Consider the following 26540-nt stretch of genomic DNA (forward strand, 5'->3'; position numbering starts at 1 on the left):
CCAGCGGGCAGTAGACCACCATTACGTATAGATGTGGGTCTGAAAAGCTCTGTGTACACCTATACATGACCCGCACAGTACCATGAGGGTCCTTAAGAGAAAGAGGCCTTCATCTGGCCTGCTATAAAGACGGACCACAGCTGCTTGGCTAGCCCCTGCTGTGAGCCTGTTGGAAAATCATGGCTTGGCACAGCATGGCTAAATGAGACTAACATGAGCAAAATGAAAACCCTATTAATTTCTGTTTTCTGAAGCTGGATCAGAGTCTACAGGTTTTTCTTTTACAGAAGGAGATTTTATTCTGGCTTACTAGCATGTCCCGTTAATATGAAAGGAAACTAAAAAAATTAAATGAACTTTATTATAGTTTTTGACTTGCATTACAGCATTTCATAAATGTGATGAATGTTGAAACATACATTAGAATATGATGGCTGAATAATCAGAGCCCTACCTCAGAGAAATGCCAACTGCTGCCCTCTGTACCTGTTCAGGTTTATGAAGCCACTAAATTCAAACTATAACTTTGTGATTTGTTTCTCAGTGACTGTAAGAATGAAATCCTTTGAAAAGCTCCACCTCCGCCTTCGTTCATTGTTTCTTTCATGTAGCTGTTTAGCCCGAGCGATATTTCTGCTGCTGTGGCCCTAAGGGAGAATGGAAAGTTAGTTGTTGTGCCTTTGTGGTGGGAGACAGGTGGGAGAAAACTCAAACACTGTAGAGCAGCAGCCTTTGCATAGAAACAGTGAGTCTCTGAGGAAAAACAAGGCATTTGTTTACAGCAGGGAAAAGCAAGGAGGCAAGTGATGAAACCTTCCTTGTCCAGGGTTTGATGTAGGTGTGTGATGTAGAGAGGAAAGAGTTAAATCTTACACGATGTATTAAAATGGGAAAATTGTATCACAGCCAAATTTAATTTCAATTCAGTTTCAATGTAGTTTACACCTTAATTGAATTTCTTTAACAAAATCAAATAAAAATTCTGGTAAATTACTGGTTTAAACACAGATCAGACTCTTGGCCAAACTAAATTGCCTCAAGCATATTATGTGTCCTTACAGTGTTGTGTTTGTTTTTAAAAGGTATAGTAATACGAGGTGTTGTTTATCTTATTAAACATTGCACATATTGGCTACAGTTCCCAACCAACTTGTTGTTTTTGTGACTACATAAAGGCTTCACCTGAGTGCCAGGCAGCTAGACTTGCAGAAGGTGCTAAGCAGCAGTTCTCATGAGAGAGTAGGAATAGAAATCACACTGGGGAATTAGACTTCAGTAACATGGCAAGTCACTTGGTGATATGCACAAAGACACGGTTTAACTAAGCAAACAAAGTGCACAAATATACTCTAGCACTAAGTAAATTAAGCAAGCATTAATTTAAGTTATTTTAAAATCTCTTAACCAGCTTCCACAAGCTCTGTTCTACAAATCTTTCTGAATTTCATTCCTTAGAGATCATAAGGTGTTACAGTTTAAATGTGCTATACGCTGTAAGCCTGCCTTGGTATTTATGTGGAAGGCCAACCATGTCGGAGAGAACTTGTAAGTTTGACTGAAACACCCAATGCATGAGTCAGCAACTCTGACTTGCACTGAGATATTGTGATAATAATTAGAAATGGGCATGGGACTGTAAGCAGAAATAATCATGTCTCTGACTTATACTGTGTATTGTCGTCATCATTAGTGGAGACAAATTTATAGTTTCAAGTCTGGAGCTAACCCTAAAATAAATTCATGTTTGGGGACACTGCTGTCATTACCCTACCATGGCACCGGCACTGCCTCCATTTGCAGTGCTGAGAGGAATGATGCAGTTCTCTCCAATTAGTTTGCCATGACTAACCTGTTTGAGCAGTGCCTATGATGCACTGGGCTCCTTGAGTATAATGTGGGTGGCATTAATACATGCACCCACACAGGACCCCTTGAGTGTTATTAATTGACCACATACATTAGATATAAATCGGAAAATTAAATAAATACACATTTGTGGGTTTGCATAATGCATATTTGTATTTTTAAAATGGATTACTTTACAAATAATGTAATAATATCTTCTGGTTTCCTTCTTTTGATGTGTCAGTGCAACCATTAACGCTTTGCAGACGCACCTTAGTGTTAAGGTCCCATGGTGTTAAGTGCAAGTAGAGATGGAGTGGGATCTGTTGCATTGATTACATTTCTCTTGTGCCCAGAGCTGCCCAGAGCTGCTGAACTGAGCAATTTCAGCACAAAGGTTTATTGGTTGGGTTATTTGTATGCTTTAAGCTAGTTATTTATATTTAACTTGATTCTGGTAAGCAGAAAACTGATTGAGATCAATAAAAATTCGGACGATGACATGTTTATGCTGTTTGTTTTATTGTAGTTAGATGATATTTGCATTTATCAGATAGTATCTGGTCAGTTTATTAGAACTGGGGGGGAAATTGATAGAATGGTATTGTCATATGGTGGTATTGTATCAATACAGGGACACATGATATCTATATTTTCTTAAATACATTAAATTACTCTGGGGATACTATGAAAAAGAGGGCTCATCTCGTACATCCTGGGATAACATTAGGTGAGCAAACATACATTTTATTGACTCAACTGAAAAAACATCCAACATTGGACACACTTTGCTGTGAACTAGGAGTCAGCTTCATCAAGCTAGCTAAGGGCTCAGTCACATGAGTAAAAGTAGGACAGCAACATCCTTGCATCTACAAGAAAATCTGCCTGGTGATTGCATTGAATTTTTTAACATTCTGTGACCGATTGCAGCTTGTGATGTCTAAATGGTTGCACAGAGCTTGAGCGTGTTGATCGCAAGGTACAGATTGCATGATAGGAGGCAACCTTTCTGCAAGCAGTTGAACTCTGACCTGGACTGACTGCAATCACCATCAGAGAAAGTTGAAGGCTTGCACATAACTGTGATCTAATAATCAATATGTTAAAAATGTAAATAATAATGTATCATGAGTGAAATATTGTGATAATATTGTATTGTAGGGAGTCTGGAGTACTACACTAACTTTTGGTAATGGATTTATTCAGGTGCTCTGGACGAGGATGTCGTGGTGATTGAGGCGTCTCCAGCTCCCGCTCCTGCTGTCCCTGCAAGTGAGGAGATCAATGTGACCTCAACGGACAGTGAGGTAGAGATCGTCACAGTTGGAGATGGGTTCAGGTAGGCACCCCAGCTTTTTGAGTAATTAGTGAGAGTAAAATAAGATCTGAAATTAATTTGACCCTGATTCTATTTTGAATTCTTAAGGGTTTTAGGTGGATGCAGACTAAGAGTCTGAACTGTTAGTACAGTTTTCTTTTTTGTTAGCAAACAAAAACTCAAGCCCAGTATTGTGAAAGTTGGGTTAGGACTTTTCTTAACTTGCAAAAATAGACTTTTACGCATGTGCTGTTAATGCTGTTTTTGTATACCAGTGCTATGCATTACGCTTTCACAAATGCAAATACGCTTTCACAACAATGCAAAGTGTCCACTTGGGTCAGTGTGGCAGATTAATGCGAGACTTTCTGCAGATACTAAAGTTTCTGGCAAAGCTACATCCTTAGCGTACCTTTTAGCAGACTAGGTAATAACTCCTCAACTTTGACATGAGCTACTGACATGACTACCTATAGGAGTGAATGATTCTGTTGATTGACATATGAGGGAATGGTAAATGCATTAGATGGGAGGCACCAATGCTAAGAGACTGGTTGGCAACTATCTGGCAAGCCACAGGTTGCTGAAAAAAAATATGCATACCATGTGAATGCCTGCTGGTTAGTGGCAGATGCTAAAGCTTCATTCATGCAGTCCTAGAGATCTGCCAGTGACGCCCAGTAACCACTGGTCACCAGAGAAAATTGTTTCTTCTGTGACAATTGGCAAGAAGTCACTAGTGAAAACTGAAACTAGAAACTGATCACAAAGAGGTACACAGTGCTGCACTGAAAACCACCATACTGTTGCTTTGGTCATTAGCAGGTTGCTGCACTCGACTGTAGTTTGCATGGAAGAAACAATCTTGTCTACAAACACCTGCAAACCCCTTCAAAGTGTTCGTGAAACTATGAGAAGTGCAACACAAACTGAAAAGAGACCATTTGTAGAAACTGCGCATTTTGAAACATGTTGTTTTTCACAATATGGTAAATCTTTTTTTTTTTTTTTTCCTATTTTGCTTTGCATTTTTATCCAGTTTTAGCTCAATGGGTCAATTTTAACTCATCAAGAGAAGAGCATCTTCCATTCAAACTAAGGGTGACCATTGCAGTCTGCTATTAACCAAATAAGATCTTTGGTGCAGTAGGGTCCTCTTTGCAACTGTTTTCACATAGTGACAGCCGGCAACTCACTTGCCATCCAGTTAGGAAATGCACATTTTTCTCTAGCATCTGGGGTAGGGTTGCCAGGAGGGTAACAACTTATCTAGTTCTGTGTGATGTAGCCTAACCACTGTGAAATCTTTACCAGACATCAGCTGCAGAGCAAAGGGGAATTGCTTTGTATCAGGACATGGCTTTCCTGTTAGCTCCAGCTTCAGCACTTTGCTCTCTTAGACCTTTTATTTTAAGGGTTGATCTGTGATAATGTGCAGTAAGGATAGTTTAAAATGCCTTATAAGACTTAAACCAAGCGCTAGACAGCTGGTTTTGTTAGTGTCTCCATGTGGGTGTAGCCATTGTGACAGAACTAGAAAAAGGAGTAAGTGCAGGTTGGTCATTGCTTGCTTAAAGAGAAGTTGTAGGATGGGGGTGTGTAGTGCTTTAGTTGATTTGTTTTGCTCACGGATTCCATAGCTCTGCTTACATTGAACAGAGAAACCAGTCCTAGTAGAGCTGCATGCCTACATGTTTATAGCTGTAAACCCACATCACCCTGAAGCCACCTACGCTGTGCCTCTGCCATTTAAATCTTTCTAGATATGTCAAGCACAATGTGAGGTCAACCAGATGCGTGACTAAAGGTTTATAGTTAAATATAGTTAACTTGTTACACCACGAATGATTTAAGTGGCAGGGACAAAAAAAGTCACTTTGACATGCCACTTTTTTATATGCTACTAAAATTGTAAAACTATATATAACCAATGTGAATAATGATCCCATATCACAGAATAATTCTAAAATTCATGTTTCATGTATACATGTATACATCAGAACGTATTCCAGACTTGTTTTTTTTAACATCACTAGAGGTTTATTATATTATGTAAGCTTAAAACTACCATGGAGTAGATGTAGCGCTATATTGTGGCAAAGAATAACAACAATAACTAGCTGCTTCCACACTGAGTCCCTTATCCCGAGGATGGAGTCCAACTTTACCAACCTCTGGTGCGTATGGAGAAAGTTGTAGTCCTAGTTTTGCTCTGCAGCCTCTTGGGCTCAGCATTGCAGCACATGAACCAGTTCTGCACCTTTTTGTTGTTGTTTAGAGTGGTTCTCCACAGCATGACGACTGCATGCACAAGACTGGTTGGACTGTGCACAACTGCGTAATAGACTTTCTGGAGAGACAGCTAAATGATATCAAGGACCGCCACAGCAGTGCCAGCTAACAGAATTACTCACTAATAAAGAAACTGCTAAAATGACATGCAGAATATACTTATCCTACTTTTGATATACCTGGGCATCTCACACAAGTAAAGTCCGTATTTAGGGAAACACTGTATACATTGCATAGCCTGATTGGTATCATGGCTGCCATATCACTGTATATAATGCTCAAGTCTTTTTGATATGGATGCTAGTTAGAGACAGACATTTGAGAGCAGTGTGTTTAGAGAAGTTGTATTCCACTACACCCACCTCCATTTTCCTCACCCAATGAATCTTTTCTCTCTCTTCTCATATAACTTCTTGTCTCCTCATGCAGGCGATTATGCAGCTCAGTTCACAAACCTCTCCCTCTGTTAACCTCCATCTGTCTCCTTTGGCTTTCTGTCTTTAACCATATTTTTCCTGTTCCTACCTTTCACATTAGTCTATCAGTAATATATGAAAAATAGTTCCTGGAAGTGAGTATACCCAGCCTGCGATGTCATGGCCTGTCTGCCTGTTTTCCTCACTTTCAAAGATGTCCTGTCTCATTAGAGAATGTAGAGATGAGCTCTGCTGTAAGGGGGATGGGCAGCAGCAGAGCAGAAGGGCGGAGAATCAAAGGCCAGGAGAATGAGCAGTGAAATCTTTGTTCACACTGCCAGTGGTCTAATTTATATGTTCACATGCAGTTTATATTAGTACAGGCACGATATTCAGAAGTATGAAAACCCACATACATATTGTATCGTGACTTTTTCTTGGTATTTTGGGTGATTGGCTGCTTCTGATGTGATTTATTTAATTGTGTGTGATGCATTTGCATGAAAACAACTTCTGTAGGCAGAAGAGTGGGTTTGCTAAGTCTCACTACACATAGATATACTTTTTATTCTGAAAAAGGAGAGAAACAGTCTTAGAGCAGCCAAAACCAGTCAAAAAGACTGGAATGCAGTGTAAAAGCTGAAGATAACATAATAAATAGCCTGATAAGTAAAACCATACAGGGTTGGACAGCCTCTCTTCACTCCCAGCTTGTGCAAAATGTGGCACTCCAAATTCAGGTTTAAACCAACAGCAGCACTTTTGACATAAGTGGGGAAAAAACGCTAAAAAAATTAAGTAAAGTGTTTCCATTTTTAACCCACTGCCTCTCAGATTGGTCATTTGACTTGCTGTCAGTGTTCTCATCATGAATTTGAACGGCTGGCAGTTATTTATTCGTTCATGCAGTTGACTCGCCTGTAAAGCTGTGCGTCAGGAGAAAATTCCAGTGTTTTAGCAGTGCACTGTGGGCTGTGTTTGGCAGCTGGTTCACCCAGAGCACAGTGAGTTACAATAAACAAGGATTATGTAGCTGACATGGATCAATTTAAAAAAAAAAAAAAAAAAAGCCCTTGATGAGTCCCTGCCCTGATTCTGCTAATCAGCTCAGTATATGCATATTAGGGCAGTGAATATCACGAGACTCTTGTGAGCGTTATGTGCATGCTACATTTTTCTGCAGGATTCCTGAAAGTTTTCTACTCTGTGTTTAGAGTTGGAAGGCCTAAATTATGAATACACAGCCAATACTGCTGTCAGGGCAAAGCTTAATGCCTCACATTGTTTATTCTCTCTTACACAATGCTGTTGGCCTTGTATGATCCCCTCCCAACCTTTAAACTCCCAACCTCCCAGCCTTAGCTGCCCATAGCATCAGTCCCAGCAGTTTACATTGCCGCAGTGCACAGAACCTCAGCTCCCTGGGGTTTGTGTCTCTCAACACTTTGGTTTGGCACAGCCTCGACATTGCCAAGCCACCCATTCCCACAGTGTTCATATTTACAATGTACTGTTTTGCTCTTTGCTGCCACACTCAAGGGGTCATAGTGGTAAACAGATATTTACAAAATAATCCCAGGGCTGCTTAATTAGGAGCCCATCCCTAGTGGCAAGCCCTGCTCCTTGGGATCAACCCTGAGCTGAGGATGCTGGCCAATTAGACCCCAGTACAACCACCATGTACACCCCTCACCCCCACTCCCACTCCCTCCACCCACAGATGCCACCCTCACTGCTGTGTGTTCAGTGGTGAGGAACAAGTGTTTGTTAGCAATGTGTGAAGTATGAAGTTTAATAAGCTTCCTCCTCTATTGTTGCATTGTGCAGTACGTCCCAGAGGAAGCTGATTTGGATGAGGACAGTATGAGCTAGTGGGAATCCCCCTCAACACAAAGCGTTTGCTCTGTTACATTTAAGCAATGAAATCAAAGCCATCTCTTAATTCAGTTTGTTTCTTAGTTAGTCAGTTCAAAACGTTACATATTCATCTTTAAAGTATTAAAGTAAAACATGCAGGCACTAAAAGTGAAATGAGGAATAATGATGCTTTTTATTTACTAACTTTATACAGAGTGCAGTAAACACTTTTGCTTTCTAAATAACATTAGTTTTCATCAGTAACACTTCCATAGGTTTAAGGTATTTGGTAGTTTGGTTATTTCACCGGCTTTCAGGGCTTACCATGAGTGTTCATTGGACTCAAGTCTGTCTTAATATTTCTTCCAGTGATCCCAGAGTGGTAAATCCTATTATTATTTTTAAAATACAAAATAAAACTTCATTCATGACAATGACTTAACAAGGTAAAAGGAAAAAAAGATTGCAGTATTTGCTCACTTCTTTCTTTGGTGTGAATAAGTCCATTCTTCCTATTCTACTCAGTTGTTCTAGTTTCTATTTGGTTTTGTAATCTGCTCGGACAAGATCAGGGAAATACCCTTAGAAGTCACAAGTACGTCATTTGGCTAAAACAAAGAGAAAGATTTTGGGACGTTTACAGCAAGGGCCTACAATTCATGTGATCTCTCTCTGTTTTCTCTGTGTTAAAAGGAAAACATGAGAAATAATTTAATTTCCCCAAAAGTTAGAAAATTAGTGTGTTCCAGTAGCCAAAACCTAACAGATTAAAAAAGCTTCTAGGGTTAAAACTGATGTTCAAAATGGGACTCAGTTAAAACGAAAATGCAAAAAATGAAGAGCTGAATACCATAAAATCTAAATATGAGGATGCAGGTCTTTGCATTGTGTTCTGCATACATCCTGAGCTCAAACAGATGTTGTACAAAGTGTTCCGCAGTGTGTCCAGGGTGACCATTATTCATTGCCACAGCGATTTGGATGAACTCTGCATGAGCCAATAGCAGATTCCAGTCAGTGTTTATTCAAACTGGATTCAAACAGCAATGACGAATTCCCTTGGCAACTAATATGGATGCGTTCCAGCAGTTAGCAGTTCAATATTCAGGCTGCAGAAAAGTTCCTTCATAGTAACGTGATGAGATTGCGCCACTTTTTCAGGAGGATACTCTGTATACAAAAGACTTCACACACTGATTTCTGGACTCTGCCTGTGTAAGCTTTTGGTTATCACCATGCTTTATTTGGAGCCAGACTTGAACACATTAAGACTTAAGAGAGTGAGGTGCTAAGTTACGAGCTAATCATAGCTAGTATTGTTAGCAAGCTGTGTGCATAAACTCTGTGTTGGTATCACACAGACACATTTACCTGCTAGGTAGTGCCTGGTAAGCAGATTAAGGAAATACCAGATTTAACCAAAAACAGAGCCACTGACTCATTAAGATGGTTCTAACTCACTGTAAGCCATGCTATGTGTCAAATAATTCCATTTAAAAAATGCTTTTTCATAAAGTCACCAACACCACAAATGTGGCCCAGAGGTTCAGTTCAGTGATTTGAATTGGCCAGAGTGAAACATAGTAGACAACAAGTGGCCTCACCCCTAGATGGCATTTGCCACAAAGGGCAAATTTATCAATAGAGAGCAAATCTATTTTTGTACCAGACTGTAAACAAGTTTATTTAATGGCTGAAGCTCAGCGTTTTAACATGTGAGTCTCTGAGGATTGACTCATTTGTGAAGCCAGGCAGAAGTCAAGTTTTTGCCCCCAGTTTGCTCCTTAAAATGGGTTAAAAAAAGGAAAAGGGTCAATCTAACAATGACTTAATCAGTAACATATTGATGTCTGATGTATATGTATCAATCAGTAGGAATCTCTGAGCTGGTCACATCAGAGTTACTGAGACTGTGCTGTTGCTTCCTTCCCTCTGCTGCTCTGTATTCCTGTTTTTAATCTCTCATTTAGCCACAGTGAAATTCCCTAGCTGCAGAGCTCCATGGCATCAAGCTTTACGGCACTCCCATGTAGTCTCTTGACTCTTGTCCCTTGAGGTCATGCCCTCCTCCCTCTGATCACCTAGATTTACAGTGCTGTGGAGGGAAATGCGGCTACTCCCTGGGCTCTCACTTGAGTCTCAGAGGCCATGGGGTAGAGCGACCGGAGCCTTGGAGAGAGAAAATTAAAAGAAAGATAAGAAAATGGGCTAAAGGTGAGGCAAGAGCAGCACAGCGTTTGACTTAATTCGAGGAAAACGAAAGGTGGTTGGAGACGATGGGAATATTTAGATGCAAGGCTGATTGCAGAACAAGTCTGCAGATTCTAAAAGTCAATTTTTTGTATTGTGTTTTTTTTTTTTTTTTGTTTTTTTTTTTTTAATTTAGCGACTAATTTACTAAGTAAATGATTAAAGTTTCAAACAAAACAACTAGTGCAGAACAAAAAAGAATGCAAAACTACACAACCTAATGGATGATGTTAAATATTTTACAAAGACAGGGGACTAGTTTGTCAAGTGTGGCTTATCTTAGCAGCACCAGCTGTAATTCTTTCTCTGCAGGTCCACACACGTGTGCAGACTGTGGTTCTGTGTTGCTCTGGTGGTGATATGCCACTTTACTCCACCACAGGCTGCAGATCAAAGTATAACAGAACTGCGCTGGTTGCAGGGCTTGTCATCCGTTTTACTTTCCAGCATGCTCATTTACAGCTTACTGCCACAGAGTCATAGGGGCTGCTGCTAACTAGTGGTAGATGGTTGCTTAGCAGTTAAAAGGCATTGACCATTATTTATATTAGCAGAGTACTAACATTTAAACGTGTCACTCACTAGTCACACACATCCCTAGCCTACCATGCACTGTTTTAGATGCTGCAGCAAAACAAGCCATTACACAAAGTCCTTCTGTCAGATCTGCTCACTTTTACTTCCTCATCCACTTTTGCAGCAGCAGCATCTGCTGGCCTGGAAATGAACTGGTCTGGCTTTTGTAAAGCAAATGCTTCAGTGAGCTGTGAGAATAGTCCCGGTGGTCCTGAACTCCAGCATGTTGTAACAGTCTCTTTTTCTTTCTCCCCTTTTTTCAATGTGTCTATTTTCTGCAGGTCACGCTCAGTGGGGGGTCTTGGCCGAATGTGGGGTAATAGTTGCTCCCAGAATCGCCTCCAGGAGCCACGTGGACGTCACAGGCTCTCCACTGTTATCCAACCGCTGCGGCAGAATGCTGGGGAGGTGGTGGACCTCACGGTTGATGAAGATGGTAACACAGAACTCGTTTCAACAAAGCCTGGTTAAAAGATTACTAAGCGATGTTTTAACTTGGGTCTTACTGACTCAGCTAATGTACTTTTCATGCAAGCTGTGTGAGAGTTGTAGTAACTTATTTGTCACAGTCTACAACTGTGAAAGATAAAACTAAGACTAAAATATATACAAGGAAAAAACATTTAAAATTAAACTTAAAAATACTCAAAAATACTGGATTTAATTGTCAAGTTGTTACAGAACTTTAATTTAAGCCACATGCACATCTCTGGAGTGTTTAAAATTTAGATATGAGATGTAAATAAGCAGACAAAGATGTTGAGTGGAACCAAAAGCGATATTTTACCAAAAAACATATAATTAGTAACAGAATTGGCTAATTATTTATTAAATTGACTTAAATTTTAGTGTCATTCTAGTTCATACTCAGCTTTGTATGGTTCTGTGACAACATTAACCTAAACCAGTAAGGTTGCATTTCTTTTTAGTGTATTCGTATCTCACACTTTACATTCTGTTACATTGCTTTGTATTGGTATTTGTCTCTTAGCCTGGATGTCATTCTCTGTATCAGCCTGCGCCTGTGATGGGTAGCAAAATGGTGCCTCACGCAGTATTAGAGCATTTGCATTTCTTAGGAGAAAGAGGGGAAATTAATTTGTGAATATGAAAAGCAGATGGTATTTACACACTGGAATGCTAATAAGGTCTGCTCTTCTACTTGGCTGCTAAGCCTCTGCAGACACTATGGTATGGCAGACATTACCAGTGTGCACAAATACCACAGTGTCTCCTCCACACATAATCGTGCTTGGGAATCGATAAGAAATTAGCGATTCCGATTCCATAATCGATATCAGTTATTGATTCGATTCCTTATCGATTCTCATCAAGTTCTCACTGGCTCTGCTTTGAGAGTCGCCAAGATTTCTAAGCAGCATATCAAAGACATTGCATTCCTAGAAATTAATAGCGTGCTGTGTGGTCAAATGTTGCACGTTGGAGGTGTTTCCCCTCTTTGTTGTGATCATTATTGGGCTCATTACTCAAAAAAGTAATTATTACCTATTACACAGAACACTTGTCTTAAACGTAATGCTGTACATTACTTAATGTCTTTATCCTTGGAGTAATTAATTATTACTACTATTCGTTAACATTACTTTCACATTTTTCTATAAAATTACCTGAAACAGACCGTCTGACAATTACCAGTTAACAATATAAACCTATAGGTTCCACACACCAACACGAATCCCTATCCTAATGAGGACACACATATGATATTTCTCTTATTATTTACACAAAGCCGACAGCACAAAATAAATCGCCACAGCAGCCCAACTCCTCATCTGCTTGTTACCTGTTAAAGTACACGGTCTGGCTGCTGGGCATTCACTCAGCTTTATCATCAGTCTGTGTTCTAGCTAACTTAGCATTAGCATTAGCATACTGCCTGTGGAGTTGCTTGCAAAGAGCCAAAGTTCTGTTACAAGTCTAATTCATTTGTTTCTGTAATGGATGGATTTTGCACTTTGTAATGTCATAACCACACTGTAGACTGTGCCACTATCTTTGTCCTCCTGCAAACTGAAATCAGCTGATTGTAGCACAAGTGCAGTCGATAAAGGGGATTGATAGGCAAGCAGGCTAACACTTCCAAGGAACTGAACTTCCCAATTCCCTATTTCTGATCAATAACTCAACTGACAAAAGTCAGCTGGTTTTTATTCTGGTGACATAATCTTTTCTGATTACCATTTGACTCTGTTTGTTTTTTTTAATCCACAGATCTCTCAGTTGTGCCAACAACCTCTGGCGGGATTCAGCCTCAAACAGTCAGGTCGTCCTCATCATCATCATCATCCCATCAAGCCTCTACCTCAGAGCTCAATGATGCCCCAGGCCCTTCCACTAGCTGCCCAGGTTCAACACCTGAAAGTATGCACACACAGAGGCCAAGTGGCTCTGCTCGCACAGGTCCAGAGGGTAAGACAGGACACAGCATGTTGACATCCGCTGCAGCAGGCAGTTTCTTTTCAACTGTTGTCTGGAGACATCTTGTGTTTTTAAAAAAAAAAAAAAAAAAAAAAAAAAAATCAATTCTTTTTAGTGGCCAATTTCTAATTAGTCTGTATTGTGTGGTCCTCTGTGTTATTGTCTGCCCTGTAAAAGCATTTTTAAAAAGAAAAATAATTCTCATATATCTTGCTCTCATCAGATGACAACAGACCAGGTTTGTCAGGTACAACAGGAGAAAATGCAGGCGTGGCCATGCCTAGGCTCCCATCCTGTTGTCAGCAGCACTCACCATGCGGAGGCCCCTCCCCTGGTCACCTGCCCCTGAGCCACTCCCATCCAAGCTGCTTGCAGGCGTCGTCCCCTCAGCAGACCAGCAGCTCTCAGCACAGCCACAGCAACACTCAACACTTTCTCCATCATGCCCACCACCCAGCACCGCAGCCCCCAGGCACCATGCTTTTTCCGGAGCCGATATGCCCCGTGGTGCGACCCAGTGCTCTGCCCGCCCCCTGCGCCGGAGTCAGCAGCAGCAGCAACAGCAGTAGTAGCAGCAACGCAGCCCACTACCATGACCAAGTATGGCTGTTTGTACAATATTTATTGATTCATAGCTGTTAGCGAGGCAGTATAAGCATACGCTGATTCCACACAAACCAGGTTTTCGTGACCACTAAGGTTTATTTTCTTGCATGAAGAAATCCTGGCACCCCAGAGATATTTTAAGTGGAGCTAAGGGAAGATCGGAGCTAAGGAAAAAATTATTTATTAAGTTAAATATTTATCCAAATGTATAGCAAAGAACTGCCCCAAATACTGAATCACCCTTATGTTGAAGAGCAATGATGTAGTCTGAGTAATGGGAAGTTACAGTAGTTAGGTTAGAGGCTTTTAGCTACCTTCATTGTTGCTTCATTCTTTGCCTCATTCCAGGCATTTATTGAGATTATCTGACAGGTGTTTGGAAACACAGAACAGCTGTACTCACTCTGTCATGAGGACTCGTTATATCCCTACATTATCCATAACCTTCAGTAGAGTGCTGGGTGAATGAAGTGAGAGGAGTTTTTGTTATTATTTTATTCCACGACAACCTCTGAGCCTGTTTTTGTCAAAGCTTCATGATGCATTTGGAATCAATCAGTGAATGTGATCATTAATGTTTTATTTACAGTGCTGCGAAAAACTACTTGCCCCCTTTTCTGATTTCTTAGTTGTTTTGTTTCTTTTTGCATATTTGTCTTGTGTCTGTTTTATGCTTCGGATCCTCAAACACATTTTAGTACTTCTCAAAAATAAGTCAATACAGAATTTTTGTTTATCATCATTTTATGTCCATAAAATGCTTTTCAGGTGTGACCCCGTGTAAAAAAACGTATTGCCCCTCAACCCTAATAACTGGTTATGCCACCATTGGCAGCAAGAATTGCAATCAAGTATTTGTGATAACTGGAAGTGAGTGTTTCACATTGGTGTGGAGGAATTTTGGCCCGTTCTCCTTTGCAGAATTGTTTTAATTCAGCCACGATGGAGAGTTTTCCAGCATGAATGGCCTGTTTAAGGTCAGGCCAAAGCATCTCAAGAACATATGATTTACATTTACATTTACATCTCTCAGCCTGGAAAGGGTTACAGAGACATTTTTAAGGCTTTGCAACTCAAGTAAACTACAGTGAGGGTTCACTTGAGTCCACACGTGTAGAAAATTTGGAACAGTGGTGAACCTTCGCAGGAATCAACTAGAACTGCGGGCCTCACTTGTTTCAGTTAAGGTCAGAGTTCATGATTCAGCAATAAGAAGGAGAGTTGTTAAAAAATGGCATTTATGTGAGGATTCCAAGGCAAAACCACTGCTGACCAAAAACAACACACATAATAATGATCAGAAACACACCAGCAACTCCACCTCTGAATGGCTCAAGAAACAAAAACAAAATGAAGGTTTTGGAAAGGCCCACTCGAAGAGTGGATGTAAATCTGATTCAGATGTTGTGGCGTGACCTTAAACAGGCTGTTCATGCACGAAAACCCTCCAGTGTGGCCGAATTAAAACAATTCTGCAAAGAAGAGCGAACCAAAGTTCCTTCACGGCGATCTGAAAGACTCTGTGCCAGTTGCTGCAAGCACTTTATGGCAATTGTTGCTGTTAAGAGTGGCACAACCAGTTATTAGATTTAGGGGGCAATTTCTTTTGCTACAAAATCACCATCTTATAAACTGCTTTTTGTATTTACTTGATTTATCTTTGTCTTAAATGAAGTTTCATTGACATGTGTGACAAAAATGTGAAAAAAGAAGTCATTAAGGATTCAAACACTTCCTCACAGCACTGTAGTTAGAGACTGAGGGAGAAAAAACTAAGTAGAGGTTCCTGATGGGGTTTTTTTTTTTTCACTCAGAAAGACGAGCTGAGTGTTCCGCAGATTTGGTCCCAATTCTTTCTGAAATGTCTGTCTTCCTTTCATAGCAAACTTTGCCAGTGGACCTGAGCAACAGCAGCGTTCGGAGCAGTGGAAACAGTGGGGCGAGTTTCCATGGCAGCACTTCAGCCTTTGACCCTTGCTGCCCAGGTTCCACCTCACGGCCCCCTGCTTATGTTTCCCAGCCCACCCCTGGGCCCAGTCAGCCAAGTGTGGTGGACTCATTCAACTCCCCTATGGTGGCTCAGCCCCAGCCGCAAACACAACCCCAGCCCTGCAGACATTACATGCACCCAACTTGTGAGTACAACGCAGTACATTACATCAGACTTTTTAAACTTTTGAAAATGCATTTTGAATGTTTGCTGCTGCCTATGAAAACAGATTTGCAATGCAATAATACTAACCAATGCTCGCTCACAGACACTAGTGCTGGCTAACAGGTTAATGTGCTCAGTGCTGAGAAACTTAATTTGCTACTCAGAATTTTCCAGTATCTGGTTAGTCTGAAGCAATGCGATGAGGATTCTTGGTGGGGATGTCATGAAAATTTAGAGTCACTGGTGCCTCTCCTTACCTTTCCCTTACTTGTCCACCCTCCCTGTTTCAGTGCAGTGTGGACAAATATTAACAAATTCAAATTCAAAACAGGAAAAGGGCAAGGCCCCAAGAGGACCTATAATGGGTTTTTTCTTATTTTCTGTCATATATAATATTCTAAAATATACTGTTAAAGCAATCCTAATGCTATACCAGTCTTTTATAGTAAAGAGACAGAACTGTCAGTTCAGGGGTCGTTCTTATTCTCACCTATAGGTAGCTCTGGGTAGTGACTGAAAGAATGAGATATAAGATGTAAGCAGTGGAAATGATCTACTCCAAATTGTATGGATTTCTTTTTAGTGATAGGGTGAGGAGCTCAGATTAGAGCAGCTACTCCTCCACACAGAAAGGAGCCACTTGGTCCAGGTATTTGATGTTTCAAATGACGGAGGCCCGGGGGCAGACCAAGGAAATGCTAGAGAGATTTCATATCTCAGCTAACTTGGGAATGTCTTGGTCTCCACCCACACCACAAGAAGTGGGGGAGGGCTGGGCTGAGGGAGGGGTGGGTGTCTCATCTTAGACTGCTGACCCTGCAATCTGGACCTGCTTGAGTGGCAGAAAGTGGATGGATAACTGGTGCTTGTATTAAACATAGCAAAAGTTTCGAATGGTGAGGTCAGCATGTGAACAAGTAAATCCCATGAGTCCAAGGCTCAGGCCTCACAATGTTTTAAATAGTTGACTTTAAAAAGTTTTTAGTCCCTTGGCTTGATAGGTCATAGACACGGGATGTCCTTTGCTGGTTGCGAGCGCAGTAGCTCCATAGCAACCTCGTTTTCAAACTGATTTTGAGGGCGAGCCGATAAGAAAACAGTAGGGAGCTAAATATCTTGTTTTAGACAGATGAGAAGCTGAACCTTTCTGCCATACTGGGTATATATATAATTTTATTTTAAAGGGATAATTTTCCATTAACTATTAGGCTTGTGATTGGAGTAGGTTGGAAACGGAAGATATCTGCATTTATTTGTTCTTTTTTTTTTTTAACACGAAGATCCTTGCATAATTTGACAGTCTTAACTTTTCCCCTTTATCTCTTGTCAAACCCAGATGGCCCTCTAACACGTTCACTGCATCATCAGTCCTCTTCCGCCTGTCCTCATTCCCATGGGAACCCCCAGCTTACACCTCAGACCCCAGCACAAGGTGAATTTCTCATTCCCCACACCTTTCATGCACCTCTGTCATCCCACCCGCCAGGCCACGCCGTGCCGCCCGCCCCTCCCCCGTCTCTGTCCACCCACCACCTCACTAATTCAAGTGCCCAGCTGGCCCAACATCTCCCTGCGGACCACCAGACCCTGCCGCACATGTATAGGATGGAGGTTCAGAGGCGCAGGATGATGCAGCACCCCACGTGAGTACCAGTGCAGGCTAAACTTACATAATTGATGGCTTTTCTTTGCTGAACATGTATTTTCCTGTCTTTCCAGACGAGCACACGAGCGTCCTCCTCCACACCCCCACAGAATGCACCCCAACTACGGCCATGGGCACCACATCCATGTGCCACAAACTATGTCTTCCCATCCTCGCCAGCCTGAGCAGAGAACAGCATGGTCAGTATCATCAGGAGTGTAATGTGTGTAATGTGTAAGTTTCATACTAGCTAATCCAGTGGTTCCTAGATTTCATAACTACCAAAAAGAAAGCAAAGAAGAAACATGGAGACCCATCTCAGTGTCACAACTTATTTATTTTTTTTAGTCTTTCCTATAATGTCACAAACTGAAGTTATTTTTCTATGTTAAATAAACTGAATGCCCATGAAGTGAAGTACCCTTTAGAAACAGTATTATAGATATTTAATGTGACTGCACTTACATGATTATTTGGATTGATGTGGTTTGATGTAATAATGACTCACCGCCTTGTGTCAACAGGGAGCTCGGCATCGAAGCCGTAGCCCCGTTCCCTTCAGGGCACCTGCACTCCCACCTGCCACACTACCACCCTCCCCCAAGACTGCACCACTTCCCCATCCCCTTCATGGTGAGAAACCCTCAGCACACAGGCATCCATTAGCATACATGAAAATGAATCACTTTTATATGGAGTCTGGCTGCGATTAATGGAGTTTGCTCCTTATTTATAACATCAGTTATTTCAAGGATGGTTTAGTGAACCCATGAATAATTCATTAGCAATTAATAGTGGCTCATCAACCATTTCGAGTGCACACTCAACAAATCCAAAAAAATCCTCGACTCTCATCCTGCGCAAATATAGCCGACAGTTGTGATGTTATTATTATATTAAGGAATCTATCATCTGTGACCTTTATCATTACACATATGCAGTGCCTGCATTTTCAGAAGTTTTTAATTAATTAAATTATTTTGTTGAAACTTGGCTTCAGTTTTAGAAATGGCAGCAGCACATGTTGGTTTTGTTTATTTTTAATAAAGCTAAGCTGACACAACACCCTTCATGGGCCACATTACAGTGTGACTGACTGCATTCCTTGTATTTTAAGGCTAAACTTAATGAAACTTCCTCCCCTGCAGCACACTGGCATATCTGAAGTGACCTACCCGCACATTAGGTACATCTCATCTAGAATTACTGGCTTCGGAAGAAATTATGAGGTGAGTACTGTTTGTAAATGTATAAGCCTGAGGACAGTTGGGTCAAAACACGAGTACGAGTTACTGTTTCATTCATCACGGTTGTCTGTTACTATAAATTTTAAAAATGGCTTGACTCATCTCCGCATGACTCAGCATTATTGTGATCCTGTCATGGCGTCAGTGTTGGTTTGTTTTTATTGAAAATGCACGCTGGAATCGGATGAATGCTGCTGTCGCAGGAAAAAGAAGGGAGACGGTGTTTTAGTGGAAGTTTGTGCAAGGAAAGTTTTTAGCGTTTAATAAACAGTGCAGGGTTATTAAAGAGACAGATTAACCAAAATCAGATTCACTGAGGCCTGTTGCACATCTACATTTAGATCCTTAAGTGTTGTAGTTTTGCCTCTTTACACCACCACAGTGGATTTTAAATCAAACGGCATCACAGTTTGTGATTGTCCCACATTTTCAGCATCTGGAAATTTGTTATTTGATGAAATAACATAAATTTATATTCATTAGTTTTCAATTCCTGGATGAATTTGTGGACATCATCAAATGCCTTGTTGGTTAATTTGAGACAGTCTACCAGCCCTTTACTGCTGCCACCTTCAGTGTTTATGGGTCACTCAGCCTACAGTTTATTTATTTGGTAACTTTAAGCATGCTCTGTTGTGTCATTATCCGTTTGTACTGTGAGGCACTGTCTGATTAGCTTGGTAGCATTTGTCTTAATCTGAGCAGAATGTGTTGCCCTGTACTTCACAATTCTGCTGCTTTTATCAGCAGTCACATCGTTGGTAACCCGGTTCCATTGGCAGCTATATTTGCCCGTGTCATAACATTGCCTCAGGTTTGACAGATGATGTAGTTTGATCGTTACCCATAGTACAAGTTCATTTTCGTTTATTTCGTCTTGTCCATATATATTTATATATACATATATACACGTGTACACAAGTTTTTTTTTTTTTTTCTCTCCCCAGAACTCTATAAGCAGTGTTTTCTGATCTGTTCTTCCTGTAACCAGTGGTTTGCACTTTGTTCCAAACCCTACATGTATTTATATTCATGAAAGCATCTGTTGATTATAGACGGTAATGCTATCTGTGATCTTTTGGGGTTGTTGAGGTGGTCAGAGAATTCATTCTATTTAAGACTGGACCACATTGGTGTAAGGAACTTTAGAAGTGACCAAACCAGCTGGTATAAAATTTGCTGTAATTCTTAAACGGTTCATCTAAAATGATCATAAAACCCCTCAGCTTAAAGGTTGAAGTCTACATATCAGTGGCATATTGATTGTTTGATTTTTAAAATCCAATCTTAGCAGCTAAATTACAAAAACCACTTCGTTGTGCAACAAATTATGGACCTCACTGCAGATTATTTTAGTCTGAGTTTTACAATGTTATCTAAAATGTTTCCCTCCTATTGAATATAAAAGGAACTCAATCCCAGTTGCCTTATTTAGCCTGAAACACCAAATAAGTACATTTGAAAAATTCACCAGTGGCGTCATGTCCACGCAATCATCACATGATTGCTCAGAAAATTCCACAAACGTTGGCATTTTTTCATATAGGAATTGATTTTCTTTCTGCTGAAGAAAACTGTACCCATCAACCACATCACCGCAAGAAAAAGGAGTGCGTGTAACTTTGGCAGGTTCATACTTGTGACATCGGGGTAGGATGTAAAGATCAATAGCGTCTTCATAACTGTAGCTGTAACGCTCGTCTTCACAACGAGCTGTAACGTTAGCTCGGTACACGTCGTCTTTGGTGGTGAATGTGGTTTAATAGAAAGAAAATAGTTCCCGTTTTGAGCTTCTCACACTGCAACCCCAACTCACAGTCTCAAAATGGTGAATTGACCTCTGAGCTCGCTGTGGCCAGATGTTCACGAGCAACCTTTAACCTGATAAAATTGCTCCCAGAACACGTGTCTGTCAGTCGTGACGTGAAAGCTTCGTCTCACAGAGCCGTCTGCCTCAGTGAGTTGAATTTATTTGCCAAGTCACGCAATTCAACAAGCCAACAAGCACAGTGAGTGGCTCAGTAGGTAACCACAGCTGTCCTGCTGACACTGCATAAACCATTGGCTTGATTTAGAAATATTAATCTGACTTTCGATGACTACTTGGAAACCCATTTAGTCAAAGGCTTTATCTGCTTAATTGATTAATCGAACAGCTGGTAAAGCCTCTCCATGAAGAAAAATGTCAGTTTGTACAGAAAATGTCAGCTTTTTTCCCCTCCAATCAGGACCTGCTGCATTTAGAGGAGAGACTGGGGACTGTGAACCGAGGAGCCTCTCAGGGAACCATAGAGAGGTGCACTTACCCACACAAGTACAAAAAGGTGAGGACCTGTCAGAGTGTGTGTGTTGTAATAAATATATAATGTGCTTACAGATTTTGAAGCTGCTGTCTATAGTTGTGAATGTATGCTGCAGTTGCCTCTGGGACAGAGTGCGCAGTGGTCTTTTGTGCTCATTTCAAACATCTGATGTTTTGCCAGCATTTAGAAAAACACTGTAGTGTCTTTTACCAGAGATTTGCAGCTGTGACGATATCTGTTGGGGGAAAGTTTCCGTAGAGGTTTCCAAATGTATCTAAATAAGCAATCTAACACCCTGCCACCCAATACAGAAGGTGTTGGAGAGAGACATTGACCAACAGTTAACCCCTGAAGCTTGGGCATCTATTGGGAAAAATATGCACGCAGACCCAGAATCGGTGAGAAATAATGAACAAATCAATTTGGAAACATGTCTCTGCTCACATGTACAGTAGATGTTAGTGTTAGTCTTGGGGGCCAGGGAATTCGGCTAATTACTTTGATTTGAATCATTTTGATTTGATTAAAAAACATTTTTCTGTTTCAGGACAAAATGACCATTCTCTCTGTCCCCAAATCTAATGTATTGTTGTAAACATAGTTACCTCTTTATCGGAAAAAATATCACTTGTTTTTTTTTTTTTTTTTTAAATACAAACTTAATACATACTTCTAATCTTACTACAGTGTTTTAATTGAGTAGCTTGTGTTTGAATTCATAGGATTTTGTTTAACCATCTGTAATAGCAGTTGTTGATCGACACTGCTCATCAAAAACAAACGTTTCTCACAAACAGAGAAAGCTGCACGGTAAGCAAGACGAAGACGAGGGGGCAGATGAAGACACAGAGGAGAAATGCACCATCTGCCTGTCAATACTGGAGGAGGGGGAGGATGTCAGGTAAATGTCTCGCCTCCTGGGTGTTCGTCCCGCTCGCCGCGCTCGGTTTTGTGTGTTCAATTACGCTTTCAAGGGTGTGACGGAGACAGGTGGGATAGCAGGTGTAGTTTAGCCGTTTCACATTGTCTCATAGGATGTCAAAAAAAAAAAGACCCAGAGGCATTAAAGTAATCAGCAGAAAATCCCAAAGAGCCTTAAAATTACAAGCCTCATGGTGCTGCGTTTTGGCACTCACTCAAGTATTTATGTTAAAGAGGATTTTCTGCCCCCTGTTGGCTTAAGAGAAACTGAAAAATTAAATGTTTTTCTGTTTTCTTTACTGTTTACTACAAATTGCGAATCCCTTAATTATTGTTACTCACTAAAAGCATTTAGTCTTTATTCTTACATTTAAACTGTCTTTTAAAATCAGTGTTTCCCTAATTGGAGGAAGCAGATGGCAGCTTTGTGTGTAGGGAATACAGATGAAAACTTCAATATATGAATTATACGATGGGCTCAAGTGTTTAAAGGCACTTTTATCCGGTCAAATCAAAAACTTCCTCATCGACAGTGTCTGACATTGTAAAATATACTTAACTCTGTTTTTTGGAGCCTATCCCCAGCTGTCGTAGGTCGAGAGGCGGGGTGCGCCCTGGACAACTGTTACAGCTGTTAGCTCACTATTTCAGCCATTTCCTGACTTCTTTCAGCTGTTGTTGTATTTAAACCCATCTCTGCATTGAGGGTACCAGCATGCAGCAGTTTCATTCATTTGAGCTGTTTTTATGCAGCTTCTACAGAATACAACTTATTCACTTTTTGAGCCATTTTAATGTTAATTTAACCTTAATGACATTTTAATGTACCAATAACTCAGCTGTATGTTTGTATAGCTTATCCACTGGATTTTGTTGGGTTAGGGTAGCCCCGGCTGGGAGTCAGTGGTTTTGATACAGCTTGTATTTTACTCACAACAGTGGCTCCTGTTTAAGACTTAATGTGACAGAAAACAACAATTTCAGTCTCTGATTAACTAAAGATGTTGGGTTTTTAAAGCTTTGTTTTTGGGGCCTGTTGTTAGCTGTGGATTCGGTGCACTGGTGATCATTTAAAATAGCTGAACAGTAACATAGTGCTTAGCAAGTTTATTAATATCACCACTCAGTATAACATTTATGCCAAATAAACAGAACTGTAATTACCAAAATCATTATTTCTGTTTCTGTAATGGTTAATTCACTGATATGCACACGCTCTTTAATATTTTTAAACAATATTTTTAATTGGCTAAATTATAATTATTGTTGTTATCCATCAAGTTAAATTTTTACAAAATGAGAAAAAATGTTTTTAAAATGTGTTATTTACTTGCATCCTGAACAGAAAAAATATTTTAGTGGTTGAATGTTTATTTCTGACTTTCAGTTATTTGAGTATAAATGCATGAATTCAGAATAATATTAATATAGTTTATAGATTTAAACAGACAGATTTCCTGGCTTTTGCACGTGACCACAAACAAAGATTTTAGTAGACAAAGGAGTGTAATCGTTTCTGTTTTTGAAATAGGTTTCGCTGTTTTCATCGGATTTTTTAAAAAAACCCAAAACTATATTTTAATTAAGCTCATGATCAGGCAGTGCTGCTGTATCATGCATGTTAATATTCCATTCAACTGTATTTATACAGTGCCGAATCACAACAAGGCACTTAATATTTTAAGGTAGACCTTACAATAATACATACAGAGAAAAACCCAACAATCATATGGCCCCCTGTGAACAAGCACTTTGGCAACAGTGGGAAGGAAAAACTTCCTTTTAACAGGAAGAAACCTCCGGCAGAACCAGGCTCAGGGAGGGGCGACGGGTTGGGGAGAAGGAAGACAGGATAGGGAAAGGGAAAACCTGTTTAATCTATTTCTTTGTCTCACGTCTCTCTCCTCTGTTTCCCCTCCAGACGCCTACCGTGTATGCACCTCTTCCATCAGCTGTGTGTGGATCAGTGGCTCCTCACCAATAAGAAGTGCCCCATCTGCAGAGTGGACATTGAGGCGCAGTTGTCTGCTGAGAGTTGATGCTGTTTTTTTTTTTTCCCTTTTTCTTTTCTAACAACCCTTTTGTTAAAAATTTATTTTGAGATCATATTAATTTCTCTTCAGTACTGCAGTCAACCAAAGATGGCATGAATTACCCCTGCAGCAGCTCTACTGCAAGGATATTAAAAAAAAAAAGACATCTGACAGAGAAAAAAATAAAAGCATTGAGCCTAGAGTGCCAGCTATCACATGTTACTACAACAGCTAGAATTCTCCATTAAGGGTTTAAGATTTTATTGTATTTATAAAGCTTTTATGTAGCTTTTTTGATCGTTTCCTCAAGTGTCATTTGCGTTCTGTTTCTCTGCATGTTTCCTCGCAATGCATTTCTTTGCACATATAACGTGGGCTCGAAACGGCCTAACAAGTTGCAGGTGAGGATAGCTGCTCTAGTAAAGATGCATTTCTGTAAACCTAATGCCTCGCTTTACTAGAATAGAATGTCAACCTCCAGTTAAGGAAAAAAAAAGAAAAACAACAAAAAAAACAAAACAAACATTGCAGGATTCATTTTACCAATCATTGTATCATTGATTAGTTTATGTTTAGAAGATGTGGATTGTTAGTGAGAGATGTTTTTGTTTTTTTTTCCTTTCCTTTTTTTTTTTTTTTTAAGTAAATCAAGACATTCCTAACTAGGGAACTATGTTAACAGATCAGCTGCTGTATTAGTGCACACCCAGTATTTCTAGAGTGGAAATAAACTCAGATGTTCACCTCACTCCCAGAATATGCACACGCTTTGCTACGATTACACCACCCGCCCCTTCCCCCGTTTTCCAGCACCTTCATTTTGACTACAACACCGTTACCGCCACCATCCGATGTATTTTAGAGGACAAAGAAAAAAGAATGTCACCTCCCTCTCTTTGACTGTTCTTTCTAAACCGAACGATTGTCGGGATCTGCTGTGAATCTTTTCTTCATTCTGTTTGGGGTTCCTTCCTGCAGACGGGCCTGCGGACGCTAGGTTTATGTGAGGTGATCTCAGGTCGACGCACGACCCCGCAACCTGGGATCATTTTGTCAATTTGATACTGGCAGTGGCGTTGATTTCCTGTGTGTATATGTGTGCGCGCGTGCGTGTGTGCTCAGAGGGAAATACACAGCTCAATCGGAGATGAATATTTACTGTTTATTCTCACACGTCGAACCATTTCACCCACCCTCCCTTTTTTGTCTCTCTGTAGTTGAGCAGCGGCGTCTGCTTTGGCCGCTGAGAAAAGAAAAGAAAAAAACACTAATGCTGTCGACTAACTCACTCGCATAGACTTGCACAAGAGAGAAAAGGGTAGGAGGACCGTAGTGAATATGACAGTGTGCTGAGGCCATGTATTTCCACTCTGACGAATAGTAAAAACTGAAAAATTACAATTTTGAATGGAGTGTTGAAATGCAGTACTTAAAGCAGGTAGCCATGCATTCATTGACTTAAAGGCACCAGGATCATATTCTGTGGGATTTCTATTAGTTTTAAAAAATGATATTAATAAACTTGGATAACTTAATTGTGTCGTTTCTTTGGCGTTTTTCTGATTCATCAGACATGCGAGTTTCTCACTGGCTTTCATAGTACATGCTTATCTGTCATTAAATTTGCATTGGCTTAAAGATCACGTAAAAGCTTAAATCTTTTATATTGGAGAAAAACCAACATAAAAGCACAAATTTACAGACCTGACTTCCCAAACGTCATCTTTGGGTTAAATAAATACACAAATGTACAAAAATCAGTCAGATATAGAAAATGATCACTATTACTACAGGCACATTTACTCTTTACTAATCTCATTATATATTAATCTGATGCGATAGATATAGATAGAATAGATGTGCAGTTTCCAAACTTTCCTAGTGCTTGACCTCCAGATGTTTTTGTGATATGTAATCTCAGAAAGCCTTCGATCGAGAACATGTAGATGATATCAAGTTTATTCTTTCTCGTTATCGTCATTATTTATTGTATTATTAAAAAGGACTTCTATTTTCAAATAAATTAATGTAAAATCATTTTAATCAATCATTTTTCTCTAATCAGTGCTGTTCTGGTTTTAATAAGTTGATATAAATAATTAGAAAGTCTCTGTTATGGACCAGGTGAGTGAGGTGATTCCATTTAGGAAATTGTTATTTTGTTAAAGCAAAAAGACAGAAGAAACTGAGCAAGTCTAGTCAGTTTTTCGAAATGGTCCATAGTTAAAATGAATGTGATTAAAAACTACTAGTGTCTAAAGAAGATAAACGCATTTATCACAACCGATAAAAGAAGACGTTTCTCAGATAACATAAATGTTAAAGGTCAACTATTCAAAATGTTGCAGTACCGATTGTAGCCACAAGGTGGAAATGAAACGCAGTCTTCCAGCAAAGCTGTGGCCCTGAGTGTAGCTGCACAGTGGAGGGTGTGACAGATCCTCCTCAATAAAAACAATGTAGAAGACATAAGCAGGAAATGTTCCTGCCAGCACAGATACATTTTTTTCCTGTTTCAGCTGAGCAAAACTATTTCAAGGTAAAAGTCTCTTGTACCTGTAAAGCTGGGCTGAGAGACAATCTTTAGAAAACAGTCACACAATTTAAACAGAGTTTGGTAAAAAATTACTGAAC

The 26540-nt window shown here is 40.1% G+C and overlaps 1 protein-coding gene across 6 annotated transcripts in view; it reads left to right on the forward strand.

The window, feature by feature from the left end:
* rnf111 (ring finger protein 111) overlaps window positions 1-25441 on the forward strand; it is a 34907-nt gene extending 9466 nt beyond the window's left edge. For 4 of the 6 annotated variants that reach the window (XM_040011967.1, XM_040011969.1, XM_040011966.1 and 1 more), the window contains 13 exons: window positions 3055-3187; window positions 10839-10993; window positions 12790-12987; window positions 13220-13596; window positions 15485-15737; window positions 17094-17400; window positions 17477-17602; window positions 17927-18035; window positions 18551-18631; window positions 20878-20973; window positions 21264-21350; window positions 21750-21853; window positions 23795-25441. In XM_040011967.1, the coding sequence (XP_039867901.1) occupies window positions 3055-3187; window positions 10839-10993; window positions 12790-12987; window positions 13220-13596; window positions 15485-15737; window positions 17094-17400; window positions 17477-17602; window positions 17927-18035; window positions 18551-18631; window positions 20878-20973; window positions 21264-21350; window positions 21750-21853; window positions 23795-23912 (2144 nt within the window). In that variant the 3' untranslated portion in view covers window positions 23913-25441. Of the gene's footprint in view, window positions 1-3054; window positions 3188-10838; window positions 10994-12789; window positions 12988-13219; window positions 13597-15484; window positions 15738-17093; window positions 17401-17476; window positions 17603-17926; window positions 18036-18550; window positions 18632-20877; window positions 20974-21263; window positions 21351-21749; window positions 23142-23794 lie in introns of those variants that run through there. The other 2 variants (XM_040011971.1, XM_040011972.1) reach the window with 2 other exon arrangements.
* The last annotated feature ends 1099 nt before the right edge of the window (window positions 25442-26540 follow it).

The sequence above is a fragment of the Simochromis diagramma genome, unplaced genomic scaffold (genome assembly GCF_900408965.1).
Source record: "Simochromis diagramma unplaced genomic scaffold, fSimDia1.1 OVJJ01000603.1, whole genome shotgun sequence".
Classification (NCBI taxonomy): domain Eukaryota; kingdom Metazoa; phylum Chordata; class Actinopteri; order Cichliformes; family Cichlidae; genus Simochromis; species Simochromis diagramma.